We start from the raw sequence: 23112 nt of genomic DNA, 5'->3' as shown, positions 1-23112 counted from the left end.
GTATCTCGCTCATGCAGAAAGTGTATTAAAACTGTAATATATATATACACACAAATATTTGAGTAGAAAGCAAAAGAAAACACAGAAAGGTATCACTTAAAGTGGCAGAATATAGAGACATTTTAAACAGGAACAAAAAATGACATGGAAAAAGAAAATATACTCAGTAGAGATTTAAATGTCTTGAGTATTTTAACACTTTCATCACTAATAGAAAAAGCAAGTTTTATTATTTCTGTATAATATTAGATTGAGTAGCTAAAGATACATTTGTTTCTACATATCTCTCAATATTTAATTTACTACCCATGATTCTGATGACCTAGTGACAACATGAAGAGGGGACAGACTCATTTTCATAATCAACTGTTAATTCAGTAAAGGATTTATTCTGTTGTTTTTGATATATACTAAAGTGACAGACACATAAGAAATGCATTTACAGAGTCTCATTTATGCACAAAATCTTTATTACTGCTTTAGCTAGAACCTAGCAAGAAAGCCCAATAAGGATTTCTGAAATATGAACTGCTCAATATATTTTAGCTGTTGAACAACACAAGTTAGCAGTATTTGCAACACACTTCTAAAGTAGGTTTGTGGGTTTTTTTTTCCCTGCCTGCTAACAGTAATCCCCTGGGCTTTTTCTTTTTAAATAGCACAAACTTTCAAGTCAAAAAACCTGGTAGAAGCCTAAAGCAAGTTGAGAGAAAGTTCTGTCTTGATTCGTAGTACAAGCACAGGGTTAGTATATATTTAAAAATGACAGTGCTGTCTTTCAGTACTGCTGCCCACAATGCTTGGAAATATATCCTTTCAGTATGAGAAGACATATCCTCAACGAAGTGCCCAGATAAATCAGTTCACCCTTGGCTGTAACTAAACGCTGTCTAGTGACTTGTGATCGACAGGGCTTTACCCTCTGACAGCCAGATTCATTGTTGGGACAGCAACCAATCGTCGGGTTTGACGACATGAGCCTAATCAAAGTTGGAGTATAAAAAGCCCCCTTGGAATATATAAGGTACGCCAGTGTGGCAAGCTGTCTCTCAGATTGCATTTGCTTTCACAGATCTGTTTAGTTCTAAAAAGAAAAGGGAAAGGGGAAGGGAGAAAAAGAGGGGGGGGGAAGGGGAAAAAGCTGCACTGAATGTGAGATCATGCAAAAGCTAGCGATCTATGTTTATATTTACCTGTTCATGCTGATTTCAGTTGATCCAGTGGCTCTTGATGACAGTAGTCAGCCCACAGAGAACGCCGAAAAAGATGGACTTTGCAACGCTTGTACGTGGAGACAGAATACAAAATCTTCCAGAATAGAAGCCATAAAAATTCAAATCCTCAGCAAACTGCGCCTGGAACAAGCTCCTAACATTAGCAGGGATGTTATTAAACAACTTTTACCCAAAGCTCCTCCACTACAGGAATTGATTGATCAGTATGACGTCCAGAGAGATGACAGTAGCGATGGCTCTTTGGAAGACGATGACTATCATGCCACCACTGAAACGATTATCACAATGCCTACGGAGTGTAAGTAACCCTGCTGCTTTCGCCTCCCACCGCTCCTCCGAGAGAGTTGTCTCCCTGCTGTAGAGCCACACAACTCCTCCTCGGGCTCTCCCAACAGGCTGCTGGCTGAAGTCTGCTAGAGGGAGGGAGGAGAGTGTTATTTCTAAAGAATTTGAGCCAGGTTCAGATGACCGTGTTGTGATCCTTTGTTTTACTGTTTGGTTTGCAGCTCCTTATAACACATATGCCCTGTAGCACTTCGGATTTGCCCACTGCCTTAGAAAGCAAAGGGAGATCAGCAGTTTAGTTGACTCCGTTATCTGCAGTACTCAGGGCATTTCCTATCACAAATATAAAGTACAAGTGCAGATAATGAGATAAATATCTTTTTCTGAAGGAGGTTTTACTGACCAGTATTTTTAGGAGCAATAGAAACCAGCACAAATACAGCTTAGAGCAGCACTACACTGAACTGCAATATGCTATAGCAAGTGCAAGTATAGAGTTAAATTTTTGCTTCTTTGCTGATCCCATAAACTAGCACCACCCACCTCTGAGTTAAAACTATATATTTAAAAGCAAATATGTGTGCAGAGGATTTAAATGTTAAAATGTCCATGCTATAGCAATCAGCTCCAGTAGCTGTGCCAAGGAAGAATGAAGGCATTTACTGAATGAGCAGATTCTGAGTTATCTTCTGAGTGCTAAACATCTGCTATGGCTCCTATCAAGTATCTTTTGCATAGCTAATACTATAGTATCCTATGTTCTTCATCAGCTAAAGTATTTGGTTATGGCAGCTGCTTTTTTAAATAACACTTATGAATATGATGTCAAAAAGGAAAGAAAAAGTTGACAGGACGTATAAGGCATGTTAGCAGTAACAGATATTGTTACAATACACATACTAGAATAAAATTGGCTGCTCTAACCAGCTAAAAATGTATGCATTGACAAAAAAGTAACTCGATCTATAAATTTTTCATCTAATAAGATGTGTACTTAATAGCTATATATTACTGCAGCCTTATCACAAAGTTGAGCTCTTCCAGCAGTTTTATTCCAGCCTATTGTGTCCAAGGCTCTGTAACTGTTTTTAATTATGCTGTTATATAATTACAATGACTGAAGAAAAGTCATTGTAATTCATTGATCTGAGTTAATTTCCTACTTTTTATAAAAAGCCCTTGAACTATTTTGAATGCACTAAAGAGACAGGTATCTTAAGTGGTGAGATTTATGAATGTCAAAGCCCTGCACTATTTAAGATTAGTATTACCCATTTTATCCTGGCACAGAAAGATACTGCTGTGACTAGGTATGACAGCTGCATCATACGCTACAGGAAGGGGGAACGCTGCCATACACGTGACTTTCCTATAATATCATTCAAATTAAAAGAAAACAAAGTGATCCTTAAATTAATACTCTTAAGGATTTGTTTTTCCATCGAGAAAATATACTAAACATGTTCATGTAGTTTACCCATGGCTGTGTCAGTCTGTATGATGTGTGGCACACTAAGGCTACTTAGTAAATCAGAAATAGCTGGATCATCACATACATATTGAGTCAGCTTATGTGAAGCTGCATGCTTTGTGAAGGTCCTGAGGAGATGGATAAGCAGAAATGAGTTGGTAGTAGTCACTGTGAAGTGGAATAGGTTGTGCCCTCTCCCCAGGTAGTTTTCATTTAGGAAAGAGGCTATTTTGCAGTTGCACAGTAGCCCACAGCAGTGGTACCACTGGTCAGAGCCCCAAGCATGTCAAGGACCGTAAAGGTCCTCCACAGCATGCATCTTCTTGTGATTGCCCATTATTATCGTGTTTCAGCCTGAGCACGCCTTGGCTCTGCTTAGCCTATGGAGTACAAGGCACTAACTAGAATTATTTAGAAAATGATTAGCCAAAACTCATTTTAGCCTGTTCACAAAACAATCATTGGTTCCTTGTCACATGATGTTACTTTTAGGTGATAGCATGATGATTTTGTTGACATCTATTACATTTGCTATAGAGCACAAACTAGAGAAAATTAATTAAGTTAAATCCACTTTGTTACTGATACTGCTTATTATACATTGTCAGACACCCTACACAGTCTGGAAGGAAAAATAAAAAAGTAATCGGGTTTATATATGCATATTTCTTTTTGTTCCCTGTTCAGTAATCTGTTCTTTCCATTCATTTATAGCTGATTTTCTTGTACAAATGGAGGGAAAACCAAAATGTTGCTTCTTTAAGTTTAGCTCTAAAATACAATATAACAAAGTAGTAAAGGCACAATTGTGGATATACTTGAGGCAAGTCCAAAAACCTACAACGGTGTTTGTGCAGATCCTGAGACTTATTAAACCCATGAAAGACGGTACAAGATATACTGGAATTCGATCTTTGAAACTTGACATGAACCCAGGCACTGGTATTTGGCAGAGTATTGATGTGAAGACAGTGTTGCAAAATTGGCTCAAACAGCCTGAATCCAATTTAGGCATCGAAATAAAAGCTTTTGATGAAAACGGACAAGACCTTGCTGTAACTTTCCCAGGACCAGGTGAAGATGGATTGGTAAGTTTATTTAGAAAAATCCCATTTAAATATCTTGCATTTTATTGGAAAGCATTTAAGTTGTGTTTTAAGGATAAAATGGAAGCATTGTTTAGGGAATGGAAGATACAAGTTCCACATAGCCAGTTCTTGCATTCTTTGCTCTCTGATCATGTAAAAAAATCAATAGCATCTCTGTGCCTCCATTTCCCTATTTGAAAAACTGAGGCAAATTGTAGTACTTCAGTAAGATGTTGAGAGGCAATAACTGGAAAATATTTTGGTAATTATTGATAGATGGTACTATCAAAAGTAACATTGTTTACAAATTTGGGAGCAAATACTGTTTAATAAGCAATAGAGTGTAAAGAGTAGTCACTGGATTATTTCATTGACAGGAAAGATGCCTCAGTGCTGAGAAAGGTTTTTGCCTTCAGACTCCTGGGAGTTTTTCCCCTATTCTGCATGTGTATATTTTCTATTAAGATCAAGCATTATCTACGTTTATGAATGTGAAAACAGATACTCTTCATAATGTTGTGGATCTTTCAGCATGCATCATTCCATCTATTAGAAATGTTTCAATAGAGAAATTCTGCTTGATACAGTAAGTGAGTGGGATGAGAAAGAGCATAAAATAACTCTCTGGTTTCTTATAAGTATGAATGAGCAAATTAAATCTAAAGTATACCAGTTAAACTACAGAATTTTCCTCACCATGTATTTCTGCAAATCACTAATCCTCTACAACCCATTAAATTCCTGAACATATCACAGCTGAAAGAAATCCAAGGAAGAAATCCCTCCTTTTGGTCATAGAATCATTTGGGTCAGAAAAGACCTTTAAAATCATTGAGCCCAAGTGTATTTATATAGCTAGGTAAGGTTTAACTTCGTGGCAGTTAAAAGAAGCTGGAATATGTTAATTGCAGATCCAGTATAGATGTATATCTCCTGTACTTGAAACAGGCCAGCTGGATATCATGATAAGGAACATCCTCACCACCTCCATCCATTCAAGTACTCAATGCTGTGTTTTTCACACATATGGATAACCTATGGTTATCATCATCTGTAAAAACAATCTGGTTCAGCAGCAGGGCAGTTAGATGCACAGACCGATCTTTTTGATGGTCCTCTCACCAAGCCCCTCCCCATATCATGTACCTTTTGGATCATCTCCAGCAACTGGACAACTTGCAGCCATAAAGGCTGGAAGGGACAAATCTGCATAACAAAGTTAGCTGGGCTGTTACTTACTCCAAAGGAAAGGTCTTCCTTCATGGGGCAGCCCAGTTAGTGCCAAATTCACATAGGGCTGATCACTGCATGGAAGCGAGGAAACTTCAGGAACTTTTTCAAACTCGTGATTGTGAAGGTTGCAATTTCTTTCTATTCCCAGTTGGTGACTGTGGAAACACCTTTGGTAGGAAGCACGTGGCTCAGAGATCTGCCAAAAGTACATTCCTGGCCACAGGACTCTTACAGGAGTCAAAATTTCAGCTGCTCCTCCGGGGTCAGTAAGGCAGATTCAGCCTCCTGGCAGAGAGGGAAAGTGTGAAGTACAAGTAACTTACATCATCAGGTGAAACGCTCATATGTCATTGCAGTCATCCAAGAACGATAGCAATTACAGAGTGACGTTTCTCCTCCTTGGCCTGATAACCAGAAAGCCTGAACTGAATACAACTTTAATAGGAGGAGTTTCAGAAGGACTCCCACAAAAGTGAGACCATCCCCCATGAGTGATATCACCCTTGAAAAGTTTTTGGTGTTCTTTGTTTCCTTTTGGGAGCTCTTCCATAGGAAAAAAAGTAGCTCTCCTTATGGGGTTTAAGACAAACAGACAAACAAACCAAACCCATACCAAAAGTAAAAAATCCGTCATCCCCCCAAATTTCTGAAACCTTTCAGCAGTGAAGAGAAATGATGATGGCACTGAGGTGACAGTGATTTCAGAGATACTCAGAAATTAAAGAATTTTGTAGAGAAACAGCAAGGAATGCTGTTTGTTCTTCAGCATGAAAAAGAGGAATAATCCTTGAGCAGTCAACTGTAGCAGAGGTTTGCTGGAGGGCAAAGTGGCGTCGCAAAAATTATTTGAGAATATAAATTCGATACATCTGAGATATTATCTGTTTGCATGCTTTTACTGAACTTATGTTTGCTTCAGTAATGCTTCTGATTCCTTCTCCTCTTCTCACAGAACCCATTTTTAGAGGTCAGAGTTACAGACACACCAAAACGGTCCCGCAGAGATTTTGGTCTCGACTGTGATGAGCACTCCACAGAATCCCGATGTTGTCGCTACCCTCTGACAGTGGATTTTGAAGCTTTTGGATGGGATTGGATTATTGCACCTAAAAGATACAAAGCCAATTACTGCTCCGGAGAATGCGAATTTGTATTTTTACAAAAATACCCGCACACTCACCTCGTACATCAAGCAAACCCCAGAGGTTCAGCAGGCCCTTGCTGCACTCCCACCAAAATGTCCCCCATAAACATGCTGTATTTCAATGGGAAAGAACAAATAATATATGGCAAGATACCAGCCATGGTTGTAGATCGCTGTGGGTGTTCATGAGATCGTCACAAGATCCACCACTTCATAAATTGTGGAAGCTACCAAAAAAAAAGTCATACCCTGTCACCAGTCTTTAAAACTGTGAATTTACGTATGCTAGACATTGCCAACATCCTATATTCTGTATGATAGGCTATCATATGGATTTAGTGCAGCAGCAGCTACAGAACATGAACTCAAGGACAATATAGTTACTTAACGGCTGGCTTTGAGCCAGCGAAAAAGGAAAGCTACAATCAAAATCACTGGCTTTAACGTGTGAAGTTCTTACATTGCAAGGGAATCAATATTCAGATGCAAATTTCTATGCAGGTTGCAATGCATATTGGTAATCAAAAGCCAGCCCCTTCTCATCCGAGGACAGAGGGAGCCAGCTTTTAAGTATATTTCTTCACAGCTTCACTCAATATTGTATTTACAGGAAAATATTTACTGGCAACATATACACCACTACACAATACCACCAGAATCATCCTTAAACACTTGAATATATAGTGCAGAATTGTGAAATGTATCAGATAAAATTCCACATAAATGGACAAATCCTCAAATTAGGGATGGCGTAGTGTATTTAGCTTGTTTCCATTCCTTTTTCTCATTAGTATGTTAGTAATCAATGGCAATGGTGCTACGTAAGCAGAGTAAATAGATAGTTATCTAATGAAAGAATTTAGAGTAATAACAAATTTGCCCTATCCTCAGGTACACTATTCAACATTCACAAGAACTAGGTATTTTTTTAAATGAAAGGGAATAGTTTTCTAGATGTAGTAAAACAAAAGGCGGCAGAGAAGTCTAACCTTCAAATCGCAATCCCACATCATAACCTGCCTTTGCAACATTACCGTTTGCACTATGATAAACCAATGCAAATAGTTGGTTGCTACAGATATTGTTAAAAAACCTCTTTGATATAACTGACTTGTGTAATATGTATGCATCAATATTTTGTAAATAAATGTTTATTTTTTATTCACTGTTGGTATATGTTCATCACAAGAAACAACGACTTTAACCTGTACTTTCATAAAAATCCCAAACAATATTCTCTTCATAATATAATTTCCTGGATTTAACACAAACAGCACATAGGAACAATGCAACAAAGTAAACCATATGTTGAGAATTATACTACATTTTATATGTTGGGGTTTTTTTTACATTGGTATGAGCCATCTGTGATAAATGATGGGTGTTGACATGTTTATAAGGTTTTTTGAATTACTGTTTTTATGGTCAGTTTGATCCACAACTGAATTTCCATACTTGGATGCTATGTCCATAAATAATGATGATATGACAAAAGATTGATATTAAATGCATTTTATTATATTTAAAACTTTGCAGCAAAGTATTATCTTATTTGAGTAAACACAGTACATGGATTTCCACACAATAATGTACATTTTTCCTTATGATAAAAATTTGTTAGTTGAGATTAAAAAGAAAAATCAAATCAATTTACTATAAAGTCCATTTCATTTCACACTTAAAATACAACTATTAAAGCATTATTTTTTAAGCCAATGCAATGATACACATTTTTGTGTATGCAATGATACATACTTATGGTATACTCCAGAATTCAGTTTCTTTTGTGTAAAACCATCTTAAAATTGCAAAAGTGCTTGATTTTCTTGCCCTTCCCCTTTTATACATTTTATGCCTAGATGGTAAATATTTTGTATCGAGTTTTCTACTTTTTCTTTATTTGTATGTAAGGACATTAAAATTTAAAGTTTGAGCAATGAGGCTTGAAACTTAAAATCAAACATTTTGTATAATTTCTTTTGAACTATGAAGATATCTGCTAAAGCTGCGTACGAGCATCAAGCAGATGTTCAGCTTCTCCTGATGTAGTTCATCAGAGCAGGTCTCTGGGGCCCTTAAATACACTTTCTATTTCATTTCCCACAAAACCCAGACACAGTAAATACAAGATAATTTAAAAACACTTAGAATGCAGCGTCCTGGTGAAGTCAGAAGAATTCAGAGCACAATGCCATTCCTCCACTCTCCAAAAGCCAAGGTCACAGAATTAAGAGAGAAGTCTCAGCTTTGTTGAAGTTAACAACAACACTTCTGCTGACTTTAAGGGAGACCAGTATGTTGCCCTTTGACTTTTAACTCATGACATTCAGGCACCAGATAGTCCCTGCTCATTTGAACTATCAATAGTATCCCCCTGCATGAGGCATACCAAAAGCCTCATAAACTGTTCGGAGACTTCAAAAGAACTGCCGTTGCGTATAGCAACAGCCACGGAGGTGTGGCAGTGCGGATTTTGGAGCAGAGAGCAAACAGAGTGTACTTCCCATCTGCACCAGGGCCCTGATACTAAACTAAAGCTAACGCGAATTCAGTTACGCCCATACAAGTGACATCACTGGCTGCCTTGTAATTGCCTGTGCCCTGCACAAATCCAGTGCACAAGTGACAGAGGAGAAATATGAATTCCCAAAAACTTCTACTCCAACTGGCATTCCATCTTGATATTCAAAGAAAATTTCCATGTACTGCATGTCCTTCATATTTTGCCAAATTTCAGGCTGTCATAGGGCAGTCCTAGCTCCCATGGTTTTAACATTAGCCTCATGTACAAGTGGCTACTCAAGAGACATGCACTCTGCTTTGATCTTATTGATCTTTTCTGCCAAATTATTCATAATTAATGTGTTTATTTTATGGTTACATCCTTATATTTCCAGGGCCCAGGTTATAGAGACTTCAACAGCATCCATGAGTGCATTGTGTGCCAAGAACTTAAATTTCACTGTTAAGTTGGATACCCAGAAAGCCAGAAATATGCAATAGCAGATAACTTCTGAGAAATAAACAGCCTCATTTCCTTGCCTGGCATCTTAAGAGCCCCATAAGAACAACACAGTTAGACTACAGCATTCCAAAGCAGTGTTCAAGTGCTCCAAGACACAGTGCACACAAGCAATGGGGCAGCCCCTCATCTGGATTTTGCTTCAGCTCTTCCTCTTGGCTCTACCAGTCGGATCTTACCCTCGCAACATGCGCTAGTGTCTTTCCCAGTGCTATTCTACCCCTACCTCCTACCCAGTGCCCACACACTGCAGCTGAGATAGTGCTTCCCTCTCATTTTTCACAGCTTCTCCCATCCCTGCCCATGCCCAGCTCAGAGCATGCTCCACACTCTGCCTCACGGCCCCTTTCGCCAGGGGAACAGCCCCATTAACCTGATCCAAGGCATCCTGCTTCTGCTGAACAGTGCAGTTTTGCAGGGGGGAAACCTTCCAATATGCTCAAATGGAGCCTTTGGGGAGTTGAACAGCTGACACAAGTCATCACCACTAAGCATATGTGAACTGAAATAGATGTACTGTTTTGCTAAATATGAATAGACTTCAAAGTAATAACTAAAGGCCAAATCCAAAGGTAGCTTTTCCTCTATTATATTGTCTAGATTTGTTTTTTGTGGTTGTTCATTAGGATTTTAAGTTTATTTTGTAGGTTTTTTGGGGTTGTTTCTTTTTTAATCACAGAGATTATTCAATTGACTCATTCTTGGATGCGAACGAGCTCTTTTGGCTAAATGTCTTAAAAAAGAAATCAGCCTGAGATTAGACTTGGGCAGTTCAGTCCAGGCAGTTATATTTTGTTAAAGTTACAGCAAGACAAGGAAGGGCATTATAATGTGAAGTACTGACAAACTCAATAAACAAATGAACCTACCTCCACTTATAAATTTAGTAAATAATAATTTAAAAAAAGTTTGGAAACAGCAGGTTATGGAAGACACTAAAGCTAGAAGCTTTACATAACAAGTTTTTCTCAAAACAGCACTGTACCTATGTAATTCAGAAAAAATGCCATGGAGAACCTTATTTATCTGTTTTAACTTACTGAAGTTATTAATGTGCTTGTGCTTTAGCTTCATCACAACAATGTATAGGTACCTGCTTGCTGTAGATAACATTGATTTAATACCAAGACACACCGCAAAGAACCACTCAGTAAATTACTAATGCAACTGCATCTGCTTCTCTCTGCAGTCTTGCTCTGCAAGAAGACCGTAATTCTCCCTTAAAATGCATGTGTAGCATATCTGAATCCATAAAAAGTAAGATGTTAACAAGCTCTGGAAACACTAAAGCACCAATGGTCTCTTCTGTTTAGTTTATAAAAGCCCTGATGAAGTCCAAAGGAAAAAGTTAGGGTTATAGGCCAACTTCTGCACTCTAGTAGGCAAGGAGTACAGCTCTGTTCACTCTCGGCTATTTCTAAATAATCACAAAATAAGTGATAGTGCCAGCATCTGCTGAAGCAATCTTGTGCAAAAAACAGCAATGGAGAAGCACAAACAAACAGTTCATTCAACTGTGAACTACTGCAGTTAACTACTAGGAGCACTGATAAATAACGCAGAATCATTCTCTTTGGTGTTTGGACAGGATGAACTTAAGGTATGAAGAACTATCGAAGCAGGTATTCTACTCTCTGGTTTTTTGTACTCCAGAAGTACAGATGGCAACAAGCCTTGAACCCCTCTATAGATGAGGTGTCAAGATCAGCAATGACCTTTGCTGAATTCTGCTGAATCTGGCTGACTTTCACCAGCCATGACCACTAAGGCTTTCTGAGGCTACAGGAAAGCCTGTTGTTTTTCTTCAGAAGTGGACACACTTCACAGTAAGCATGCCTTCAAAATAGTAATTTCCAGAGAAAATAAAATAGCTTAGTATCCTCAAGTCAAACTGTGATGCATCAGTTCAGTTAACCTAGAGGCTATTTGCACTTAAAATCTAATTATGCATCCGAAGTAACCGGTCACCCTAAATGCTATTACCTTTCCTCCCTGTGCTGTCCCAAAAGAAATGTCTTTCACTTACAAGACAATAACAAAGTTTAATTTTAAACTTGTTACTTGTGCACTTCCTTTACTGTACTACTTTAGTCTGTAAAAGTAAAGCCAATCTCCCTTCAAGAGCTGAAAGGATTTGGCTCAAATGAATCCTGCCTGTGGAAAGGAAGAGGGACAAGCCTTGGCTCAGCACTGTCATTTCTGGTAGCCCCTGATCAATGCTGTGGGACCTTTGGGTGAGATCTGGTTAGGTGGGAAAGCATAACAATTCTCATTTTGGGCAGGAAATGCAATTGATGATCCATGTTTCACCAGTAAAATTAACAAGAGACCTAAAGATTATGATGGTATAAAAGGAATATTCTGAAAAGCATTATGGAGGCATTATTTGTCAGACAGCTTCCACAAAACTTTGAAAAGGCAGTTAGTCAAGTGAAACGTGTTTATTGTAAACTAGTCACATGCAAAGGATGATCTGCTATATATTTCAAGGAACTGAGCATTATATTTTGGGGTTGGACCCGATGATCTCTCAAGGTCCTTTCCAACCCCTACAATTCTGTGATTCTGTGATATAAAACCTGAAATTTAAAGGAGTCAAATAATACGATGGGATGTAATCAAGATAGTAAGGAAAAAAGTTATATTCCCAGATCCAGGATGATACCAGAGGCATTTGTTAAAACTTCGACTTCCTCTACCTTTGTCATTGTTTTTCACTTTGTTGTTCATCAAGTTTGGTAACGCTGACATATGGAACAGCAAAGCTGAACACCTGGCTGTCACGCATTATAGCGTCAGGTTGCAGCTTTGCCGCAGTAGAGGAGCAGGAGGCACGTCAAACACATGCCTTTGGGCTGAGCTCAGCTGCCTACTGTATGCTACTGTCATGTGGGACAGCACAGCCTAGGTGCTAGCCCAGGGGAGAGAAAAAAGCCTGTGGGTACTCTGCTGTAGGTGACACCTACCACAGCGTGCTGAAGCTTCACCTCACCAGCTGGCCAGAGGTTTCTGTTGAGTCGCGTTGCTCACACATCGCAGCAATGAACAACAAAACCCATAAGATTACAGTAACAATCGTATGTCCAGGTGTACAAAAGAAGTGGGGTTACACCAGCTAGCAGCAGCATAACTTTACCACAGATCTCTTTCCAGAGAAGAATTATACTAAGAACATGGTAAAAGTGGGCTTTCCCCCAATGCACAAGCATTCCTCAAGTCACATCACAACATGCAGCCCCAGCACTGGAATTTTATACACTGACCTGTAGTAAGATCTCATGGATCCAAGTCCTCACAACACCATGTATCAACAGTTGCTAAACCCCTCGATAAATCAAACTAATAAAGTTTAATGTGGTTTTATATGTTGGTGTTTTTTTTTTTCTCTCTAGAAAAAAGTTCTTCCTCAGCACCTATTCAAACAGAACATCATCTTCACAATGATGCTATTTTCCTAGACAGAAAATGCAGCTGTTCAAAATATTCTCTTTTGAGGCCAGTATGTTGTCTCTGAAATTATTTCAGGCTACTTGCCTCACCTTTTTTGTTACCTTTTACATAGAACTTGTGGCTTACTTACCTATTAATCCACACTCTTGTGCCAATGTCTCTATTCCAGTTTTTTTACCAAAACTGGATGTTATTATAACATCCTCACAGATTTCTCTTCTGATTTTCAATTTTACCCTTCTGGTTACCAAAGAACTGTATCAACTTTCTTTACCAAGCTTGATCAGACTCAAGCTCCAGTTGTCACAAAATTACAGTAATCTCTGGGCTTAATGTCATATTAAGTTTCTTTACTTGTCAGAAATTTTATCTACTATTAGGATTTTTTTCCTTTTTTATAGCTCTATTTTAAGTCACAGTAAAAAACTTCTGAAGGGATTTATTTACTCATTTGTGTTTAAACATAGAAGTCTTTTGCACACTGGTGGGGAAAAAGAGTATTTTTCAGTAGAAGACATTTTCAATCTTAACCATTGGTGAACAAAATATTTATTAGTTTAACAAGGCCAAGTGTAGAGTGCTGCACATGGGACATAACAACCCCATGCAGCGCTACAGGCTTGGGGGACACTGGCTGGAGAGCTGTCAGGAAGAGAAGGACCTGGGGGTGTTGGTTGACTGCAGGATGAATATGAGCCAGCAGCGTGCCCAGGACGCCAAGAAGGCCAATGGCATCTTGGCTTGTATCAAAAACAGTGTGGCCAGTAGGTCTAGGGAGGTAATTGTGCCCCTGTACTAAGCATTGGTGAGGCCACAGCTTTAGTACTGTGTGCAGTTCTGGGCTCCCCACCATAAAAAGGACATTGAGGTCCTTGAGCAAGTGCAGAGAAGGGCAACCAGGCTGGTGAAGGGGCTGGAGGGCAAATCCTATGAGGAACGGCTGAGGGAGCTGGGGATGTTTAGCTTGGAGAAGAGAAGTCTGAGGGGAGACCTTATCACCACCTACAACTACCTGAAGGGAGGTTGTAGAGAGGTGGGCAATGGGCTCTTCAGCCAGGTGACAGAAGATATAACAAGGGGAAATGGCATGAAGCTGTGCCAGGGCAGGTTTAGATTGGATATTAGAAATTTTTTTTTTACTGAAGGAGTTGTCAGGGCCTGGAACAGGCTGCCCAGGGATGTGGTTGAGTCACCTTCCCTGGATGTGTTTAAAAAAAGGGCTGATGAGGTACTTAGGGATATGGTTTAGCATAGGATGGGAATGGTTGGACTTGATGATCTTCAAAGGTCTCTTCCAACCTTGTGATTCTATGATTAGTGTTTTTTAAATTTTTTTAATGTTCCGATATCATATGCAATGAGCAACAGAGTATTACATTTTACTGGTTCTTATTTCAGAACACAAGTTTTAGGCAGCAAAATACTGATCTAATAAAAGGTCCTTACACCTTTTACCACAATTTTCCTCTGGAGACAGAGACACCCCTGTTACCTTGCTTTCATCTCTGAAGTTGTGTTAATACCATGGGCCTTTCCAAAATGATTCGGAAGTCTGTACCTCTCCATGACTGCCCACATAATCATACGTGACAGTCTTTATTAACTTCTGGTTTTTGAGTGGATCTCAAAAGAAATTCTGCCTATAGAATGTACAATGTAACCTTCAGTATCTTTTGTTTGGGCAAGATAAGGCTCAACTTCATATCTTTAGCTGAAAGAGAACCAAAAATTGGTTCCACAAATTTCTCTTGACTGTGATTAAGAAGGAGCTTAGTTAGAACAAAACGCGATTACTCGGTTTTGGCCATGCAGCCTTCACAAGGCATTTCTAGATCCGCTCCCACGGACCCTAATTCTGGTTCAGAAGCCAATTGTTCCTTGGCAATGTTGTCATAGATCTCACTCAGAGATTTAGCAACACCTTCTCCACCAGTTTATATCAAATGCCAATGTCTCCAGTACACCCACAGCTTTCTTATACCACAGTTTGTAAGTTACCCGTATTAGATCCTACCCGTTACAATGACAGGAAGGGTGGGATTCTGTGTCAGTTGAGACTGAGCTTTCCTAACTGTACCCAATACTATATTTTCACAATAAGAAGTTAGTTTTCTGTAAACAGAGTATGCAGCTACAAACTAGATAGGCATATCTGAGTCTGACAGAACTTACTTGATGCAAGGGCAACAGTCAAGATGTAGCAGCAAAGGGTTGGATGTTTGCCTGCAAGTCAGCTGCCTAGGACTGAGCACCTGAGCTCCTCTTGCTAGAGCTAGTGAGGCTGAATCAGCTTGGGCTGAACCAACACCTCTCCATAAATATCACAGATTGTTCTTTCTACTCTTCCACAGAAATACAAAACTATCCCTGTGGGCTAAGGCACGGTATCAAAGGTGAGGCAATGTTTTGTACTTTGCAGCAGGGAAGACAGGACTCAAAAGCCAGCTGCACATCCAAATGTGGCACCACAGGCTGACAAGGACCTGACTTCCCCAAACATACTTGACCTGCATAGCTTCTGCACAGTGCTATAAGTGACACCAGCTTTTATGTGATTAAAAATAAAGTTTCATTTAAACAGTTAAAGACAACTGCATTTGTATGAGGCTTACACAGCCAGAACAAGGGGCTCTTCTGACAGGGAGAAGTAGCAAGAGTCCTTGTAAAAGGACTAAAAGTCTTTAAAAGTAAAAATGTAAAAGCAGTAAAAGCCCCCTTTGCCATTACTGAGGCTCAGCAGCTGGCTGCAAGCACAGCTTTGGTTTCTGTGAGGACAGGACGTTCTCTGAGGGCAAATGCTACTAGGGAGATGAAAAATGCAAAAGCATCTTTGTCAGCAGGATGGAAAACAGGTTACGAGGGGCATTAATATTGTCTCTCTGCTATAAATTACAGGAGAAGGATAGAGTGGATTGATGTTTTCCAAAAGACATCTCCAAAAATTCCCTTTTCAACCAAACCTTGTCAACATTTAAAGAATAAATTCAAAATAGAAATTTTAGAAAGTGAAGTCTAACACACAGGTGCCACTCACAGGCATCCATTTTTCCACGTCAGGGTCCACAGGTGCCTAAGTCTTGTTATCCCTAACACTAAATCCGTCCTACAAAGGTACAGCTACATCTCACAGGGCTATTTTGATCCCTTTTACCTAACCCCATTGTGATGTTGTAGTTGGGTTTTCTATTTATTGGTGTGGTTTGTTTGCAGCCTGCAGGTTTTTTTGTTATTGTTTGGGGGTGTGCATGTGTTTATTTTTAAAACAGGTAGGAAGCCTTCTAAATTCTGTGTTACTTTTCTCCTGGATGAATGCACTCTCAAGCTACGGGATAATTCTATGAATGCATTATTACCTAATGTGGAATAAGTATATATTATGCAGGGAAAGAAGAGAATGGTATAGACTCATTCACTAGGTAGAGGTAAGAATAGTATTTTAATCCTTTGTTCTAGTGAAGTCTTCTGTCACTATTCATCAGTGGACCAGGTCATGAGACTTCCCATAAACCCCGGCTCTGTGAGCCACATGGCCTTCAGACAGCATAGAATCTTTTTGTTAAAAAAAAAAAAGAAAAGGTTTAAACACCTCCAGTGACATTTTTAAAGCCTAGTTATGTTCTTTAATGATTTTTAAATTTTTTTAAAAACGTTTGACCTTTTCCAATAATGCTCAGCCAGCCTGAATAACTGAAGAGTTATCTGCATTATTATTGAAATAGTCACAGAAAGATTTGTCTGTCCAGATGGTCGTATTTAAGCAAACAGTAAAACAATGAATAAAACCCCCTTGGATTCACTGACAAAATCATTGACTGGAATCTAAATTTCATGACCATTATTTCGGAAAGCGAGATGAAAGCCTTCAACTCCAGATTTAAGTTGTGCTAAAACGCTCAAGGAATCTTTATTCTATACACATGGAAAGAATGCAAGAGAACGTTGCCATCATGGCAGCTTGCTTTAGCACACTACAGAGACTACTATCAATAAACGTATTTAATCCCAGGAGTTCAGTTGGGAATACCAAGAAAGTTACACAGAAAACTGCATGGAAACACCCACACTTATCTGAACTGCTATTCAGAAACCAGGAGTCCAGATTTCTGGTTTGAGTTCTTTGTATACCCATTCTTACACAGCTTCCCTTTCACTCAGCATACACCAGTTAACAAAAAAAATGAAGTTTCACTCACTCTTGTTATCAGTAAGATAGTGGAATTGGACTATTCAAAGTTAATAATTCTAGAGGAATATTTTTAATGTTTTGGGGCTTTTTTATATTTCACATATTTGGAGTTAAAGGGAAGTCTGACCACACAAACCTCTGAGTAGGGAAGCGGCTTTAGCATTGAAACTTCTACTTTTGTTCCATAGTCTCAATCCTGGTTAAGGGTCCAACCCCAAATAGGCTGTAATTTATATTAAATCATTCTTGGAGCAAAAAATTCTGTTGGTTTTACTCTTCTGTTGCTCAGTGCACTAAGTGACCCTATTCTGAGGTTGTTGACCAAGCAGCCCTTGAGAAGATTTTTCTCAGCTAGTGCAGAGCCTCCCTCATCAGTGCAGGGCTTCCTCTAAACATGGAAAAATCATTAATGAACTTGTGTTCCCATTACCCTGAATAGTGCTACACAAATAAAAAAAAATAGAAAGACTCATCTCTCAGTTGAGATAAATATTATAAGAAAATTATGATAATGTGCATTTGTCACTCACAACTCAGATTTGCACTAAAACGGTATATCATATAGTAGAATGACTACTTAGTTATAAACACAATTAGTTGCATATTTCAAGGATATATTTTTCCTATGGTGAGCACGAGCTTCCATTACCACAGGCTGGGCTACTCATGCATAGTATTATTCACTTTACCAGTAACTATTCTAATGATTTCCTTGTTGAACACTAGATGCCTAGATTTTGATTAATATATAGAATATTTGTAAATTATTTATTTAGAAAGTCCATTGTTTCTAAATGCATCATGTATAAACAAATACCTCGCAAGGTAGGACTAATGAAAATCAACTTAATGAATAAGCAAAGTGCTTTTTGGGACAATTAGGATTGGGATTAGGACTTTTGGGACAATAGGATTGGGACAATCCTATAGCAATGGCAGAGTCACTGAAATAGTCTTATTCAGAGTTTTCCATTCCTCTTATGAGGATGCCCTGCATGAAACGCTGAAGTCTGGAAATGTACCTCTGGCTACAGTAGTTGTTCTGAACTCCCTCAGTATCATTAAGAAATTAGAAACAGCATCGCTTGCATTACTCTAATTCATACTTTGATTCCCAGCTACCTTTTAACAGAAAACTATGGAGAAGTCTGCTTTCAAGATTAAATCATATAAACAGTTGAAATTATCATGACCATAGGGTGGCAAAGGGTGGGTTAAAAGTTAATAAAAGCTCCAGACTTTATCTTTTGGGGGAACTTGATCTTTTTGGGTGACTCTTGACACCCTGGAGGGGGACACAAACAGCCTCTTCCTGGAGTTTCTAGGAACACAATAGGTTTCCCAGGATAATTCTTGTCTCTTCTTGCTCTTCCACAGAAAAGTCAGAAACTACTCCAAAGAGTGGCTAAAGAAAGCATTTATGCCCACAGAAGGTTCTACCCTAATTAACTCGCTCCCAAAACATTCCCATTCCTGTTGGTACATGGTAAAATGAAGCAGCAATATAAAGGAAGACTGCGAAGTCGTGAACAGATTTGAGAACCATTAAGTATTTGCATCATAAAAATGCAAATACTAGTGAGCTTTCTTATTTTCAAGACAGCTCAGGACAGGGAACAAAAATACATCCTTTCGGCAGGCACTAATATATTGGTACTTAACAAAGCCCCATCAAGAAGCACATGCAGCTCTTAACACCCGTATGGCAGTAGATGTGGGCACATATGTGAAAATTTCAGAGCAAAGGAGCTGTAAAATACAGCGCAGTGATTTAAACATCTTAGGAACATATTTGCAATACCACATGATATGCAGTGTAACTCAGTAACATCTTCAGTTTTAGATTCTCCAGCTCTGAGTAGCTCTATGCTCCTTGACTAACTTCGTTTCCTGACTGTATGTGCACACGGCTGCAGCGGAAGGATCCCACATCACTGGATGCCTTCAAGATAAAAAATATTCCTTATTGTAAAACTGAATGTGAACTTAGACTATCTTATGGATTTCAGGGAGGATACACCAATAATGGGAATACAATGCTTGCTTCTGAAAGCACTATTCCAGAAGGTGAATGGGCTCCAAGAGCAGTAGGAAACTGCAATAACCTAAGCCATTTTTTCCTACTCCCTGCACATCAATCTAGTTTACAATCCTGTATGGATAGTGTGCCAGGGTGCAACCTGGACTACACCTCTGGAAGTCCAATTCCAAATCAAGTAACCTGAACTAAGCCCAGTGCTTCCCGTCAGAGCAATGCATCTCCTCTGAGCATACCAGTGCAAAGATTCCCTCAGGATCTTCACTGTCTCCTAGCGCTCCTTTGCGATTTAGATAAAAACCTGCCAGGGTGTTTTCTCTGACACTAAACATCACTTCAAAGGAATGCTGTTGACACCTAATTTCATAGCATAGCGCCAAACATTTTACAGCCTGTTTTTTCTGAAGCTATTTGTCACCAAGTGACCACTACCCTATATTCAACTGGAAATTCGATTTCCATCCCGAGAGCTAACGCCTATCAAGTGATATCGCCTCTCCCCACCACTGCTTGAAGAACATCGTCACAAGTGCATCACTAATAGAAATTCAGTGCTACTTGTCAAGACAACAAATTGCAGAAGCTTTCAGAATAAAACATTTCTGAAGGGCTATTCCCAAATGACCTCTGCAGGCAGACACTTCATTTTAGGACAAAACGCACTTTGATTCAGGAAGACGTATTCCTCTCAAATGTAACATACAGAAGACAGGGAAAAAACATCTAGAAAATATGAATCATTCCTTGATGGGACAAAGATGGATAACACACCATCATCATCATCTCCATGATGTACACAAATAGGAGCCATGCAGTGCAAGGCATATTTTGTACTGTTGCCAGCTTCTTTTCCATCCCTCAAGACCTTAATTCAGTGTTTGGTAATTCTTGCTTTTTCATAAAGACACACAGAATTTTTTTTATGTTGGGTTCCAATGGACTCTCAATGGTGATCTGCTGCTTTTAGCTTTTCTTCCTTTACTATCTGGCTGCTCTGGGAGATCCACAACTCAGGGAACACCTCGGTGCTGGGCAGTGCAACACGGGGAAACCGAGACACCCCTACAGCTTCCTCCATGAGGCTGCCACCACCACGACACCTCCCAGGCTTCATGGTACAGAAATTACTTAAATATGGTTAACTTAGAAGAAATTTGCATGGTTGTATCACTACACCCTGTGCATTAATGAAGAAGTGATAGTAAAAAACCCAAACTAAACCAACAAAAAACCAAAACCACACAAAAATGTTCAAATTGTCACCAAAAAATCTGCAGTGCCCCAAAATAAAATTACTTGAAAGAGTTTGCAGATTTGCTATTTAAATATAAAACTCAAGTAAACATGATTTTGCCTCATCTTGCCAAAAGGCTGTTGAAAAAAAAAAATACAGAGTAGCAGGAAACAGGATTTTTAGGATCCTGCAAGCATCCATGTGTTACTCTAAATCCTGTTCCTGTAATGGAAAGCCTTCCTAGTGAAAGGAGACACCTGCTTTTCCACAGCATGCAGTTCCCCCATGGGCCATGAATAATCTGATACACTTCAGCAGTGGTTTTCATCCTTCTGAATCTACCCATAACCCATTTTAAAATACAGAATGGATTTTCCAAGGTAATAAATTATATCCATTATTAACATAAGATTTTTGGACAAAATTGTCTTTACAAAATTAACTAGAACTTTCTAAATATCTGGATAATCTGTCAGCATTGTCTATTTTGACATTCTGCTTTCTCAATATTGATATTGTACTATTGAAGTGGAAATACAACTCAAGGCAATAATATACTGCATTATATGTTTATGTTTGATAGGTTGAACCAACCATTTAGAAACAGCTGGGAAACTAAAACCATTGCTAGAAAGCTAAACCATATTATATATTTATTACTGGTACATTAATATATTTCCCAAGGCCAAAATTCCAAGGCTAGAAGAAATATTTATTAAGCACTCAGGTTTTAAACCCAGTAGATCTGCTGCAGTTCGTTTACACGTGCTATACCAAATTAAACCCAATCACGCTCAGTTAGTAACTGATACTTTTGCTTTCTTGCTCTCCTTCAAGACTCCGGATTACTACAGTCTTTGCGGTGCAGATTTTATCTACCTTCTGTGTGTCTTATGCAGAGAAATAGATGCTCTGAATATAAGGCAGGGACAGGAAGCAGCCAAGCCAGTGTTATGATCACGTTAAATTTGAACATGTTTCCATGCACCTGTAGTATAAACCTAGAGAGTTCAAGGAACACAGTCTGGGAACAAATTGCTAATTTTCTAATTAGCGTTAGTCTAGCAACTATCACTACTTGCCTTTAGATTAGGGACTGCAGTTCTGCTGCAAGTTTATGCAGCATCTACAACAGAGTCCCAGTGCTGTAATAGTAATACTGGAAATCAATGACAAGCTGGTATTGGACTGTCCTGGTCAGTGGTTTGTTTCCAAAGGCCACTTCTTACATGAGAGTGCAACAGTAGTGGCCTTTTATAGATGTAGCTCAGAACTTCAAGTAATACAGGTTTAAACAAATTAAATGAAACTTCAATCAGCAGCCCAAAGCTCTTTCAAAGAGTTTCCACAAAGGTACACTCCTTTAAAAAAAAGACAAATCCTTTTTTGTAAAGTTTTTTGCAAAAATTATTTGATGAGTTTGTTTTAGTATCATTTTACTTGGCTGTGTTAATTTCAGCAGCACAGAATGGGTAACGAAAATCATTCACTATCATTGCCTTTCCAGCTGTAGTTCTAGCTGAAATATTAAGCTATCACATAACAGTGGCAGCTCTCCAGGCACAGAAAAAAAATGTTTTGCACCTGTTTACAAATGTATTTAGTCGTTATTCATCATTACCTTGAGTCTACATCTGATTAAATACATTCATGCCACACTTGCTTTCCTTTACTACTGCCTCAATGCCCTCTTACAGTCAAGCCCAAGTCTTTACTTTCTAATTGACTGGGAGCCCCAAAGGCACTGGCCATTTCATTTTCCTGCATTAGTCCAATCTTCTGTGATTGAAAGAAATCCTTACATGCATTCACTCCACATGTCCTCGAAGACCTTTGAAGCTACTCATCTGCCAGCCTACTTTACCTGTTCTTGAACAACTTCCTCTTAAACGCCCCTTTCCAAGAGAAACTGCGTCACTGAAGAGCATCATTTGCTACAGATCTTCCTCCTCAGGCTCTGTAACTTACAGAAGCATCCTTTCAAGTACAAGCATGGAGGCAAAAGGCATTTTTATTTACACAGACACTGGCCAGTCTCTCTTGCCATTTTTAGTATTACAGCTGTTGTATGAGTTTGAATCAGGCTTGAATGATTTTGAAAGGGTTACACAACTTGGGAATTGAAATCAAAAACACAAACCAAACATGATGACAATGTTTAGTTATTTTGGAGCCATAATATGATGTAAGGAACTACTGGGAAAATTTAACACTAATGTAGTTCCTTCGCTGAACTTTGTCCAAAATACTGACATCACTCCTAAAAACAAAAAATACAGACGGCTATTTAGGGAGCAAATAGGACCATAAGGAAAATGTATAAATTTCACCATAGCAAGACTGATTAATTCCAGTCATCACTTACCAGCTATGGTCAATGTATTTTCCCTTAATTTGTCAGACAGTCTCCTGTTCCTGCGGAATGCGATAAAAAACATCTACTTGCAGAGGAATAGATCTTGGGAGTGTTCTGCCTGCACAGATCTATGTAAACTGCCTATTCACTACATACTCTTGGAACAAGTGTTCATTTAGGTGTGACTGTAGCTTATTTCTCTCCTTATTGCTTTATAAGGCTAGCAGAGACTCTACGTCAGCAGGGTTGGTTGGATTGGGTTGGGGTTTTGTTCTCCCTGACTTCAGAAATTTGAACCTATATTTCTTCAGCTAGTGAAGATGGGCAGGAGCAAGGTGTCAGAATGAAGATCATTGCAACTATACACAAA

General features: G+C 38.9%; 1 protein-coding gene across 1 annotated transcript; it reads left to right on the top strand.

Annotated features, from left to right (window-relative positions):
- The first annotated feature begins 1152 nt into the window (after nucleotides 1-1152).
- Nucleotides 1153-6967, top strand: MSTN (myostatin). The gene is made up of 3 exons (XM_084264497.1): nucleotides 1153-1533; nucleotides 3706-4079; nucleotides 6265-6967. The coding sequence occupies exons 1-3, from the start codon at nucleotides 1161-1163 to the stop codon at nucleotides 6643-6645; spliced, it is 1128 nt and encodes a 375-aa protein (XP_084120623.1). The 5' UTR covers nucleotides 1153-1160; the 3' UTR covers nucleotides 6646-6967.
- Nucleotides 6968-23112: the final 16145 nt, after the last annotated feature.

The sequence above is a fragment of the Gallinula chloropus genome (assembly GCF_964237585.1).
Source record: "Gallinula chloropus genome assembly, chromosome: 5".
Lineage (NCBI taxonomy): Eukaryota > Metazoa > Chordata > Aves > Gruiformes > Rallidae > Gallinula > Gallinula chloropus.
The sequence above is the reverse complement of the archived record's forward strand: the minus strand, read 5'-3'. Positions and strand labels throughout refer to the sequence as shown.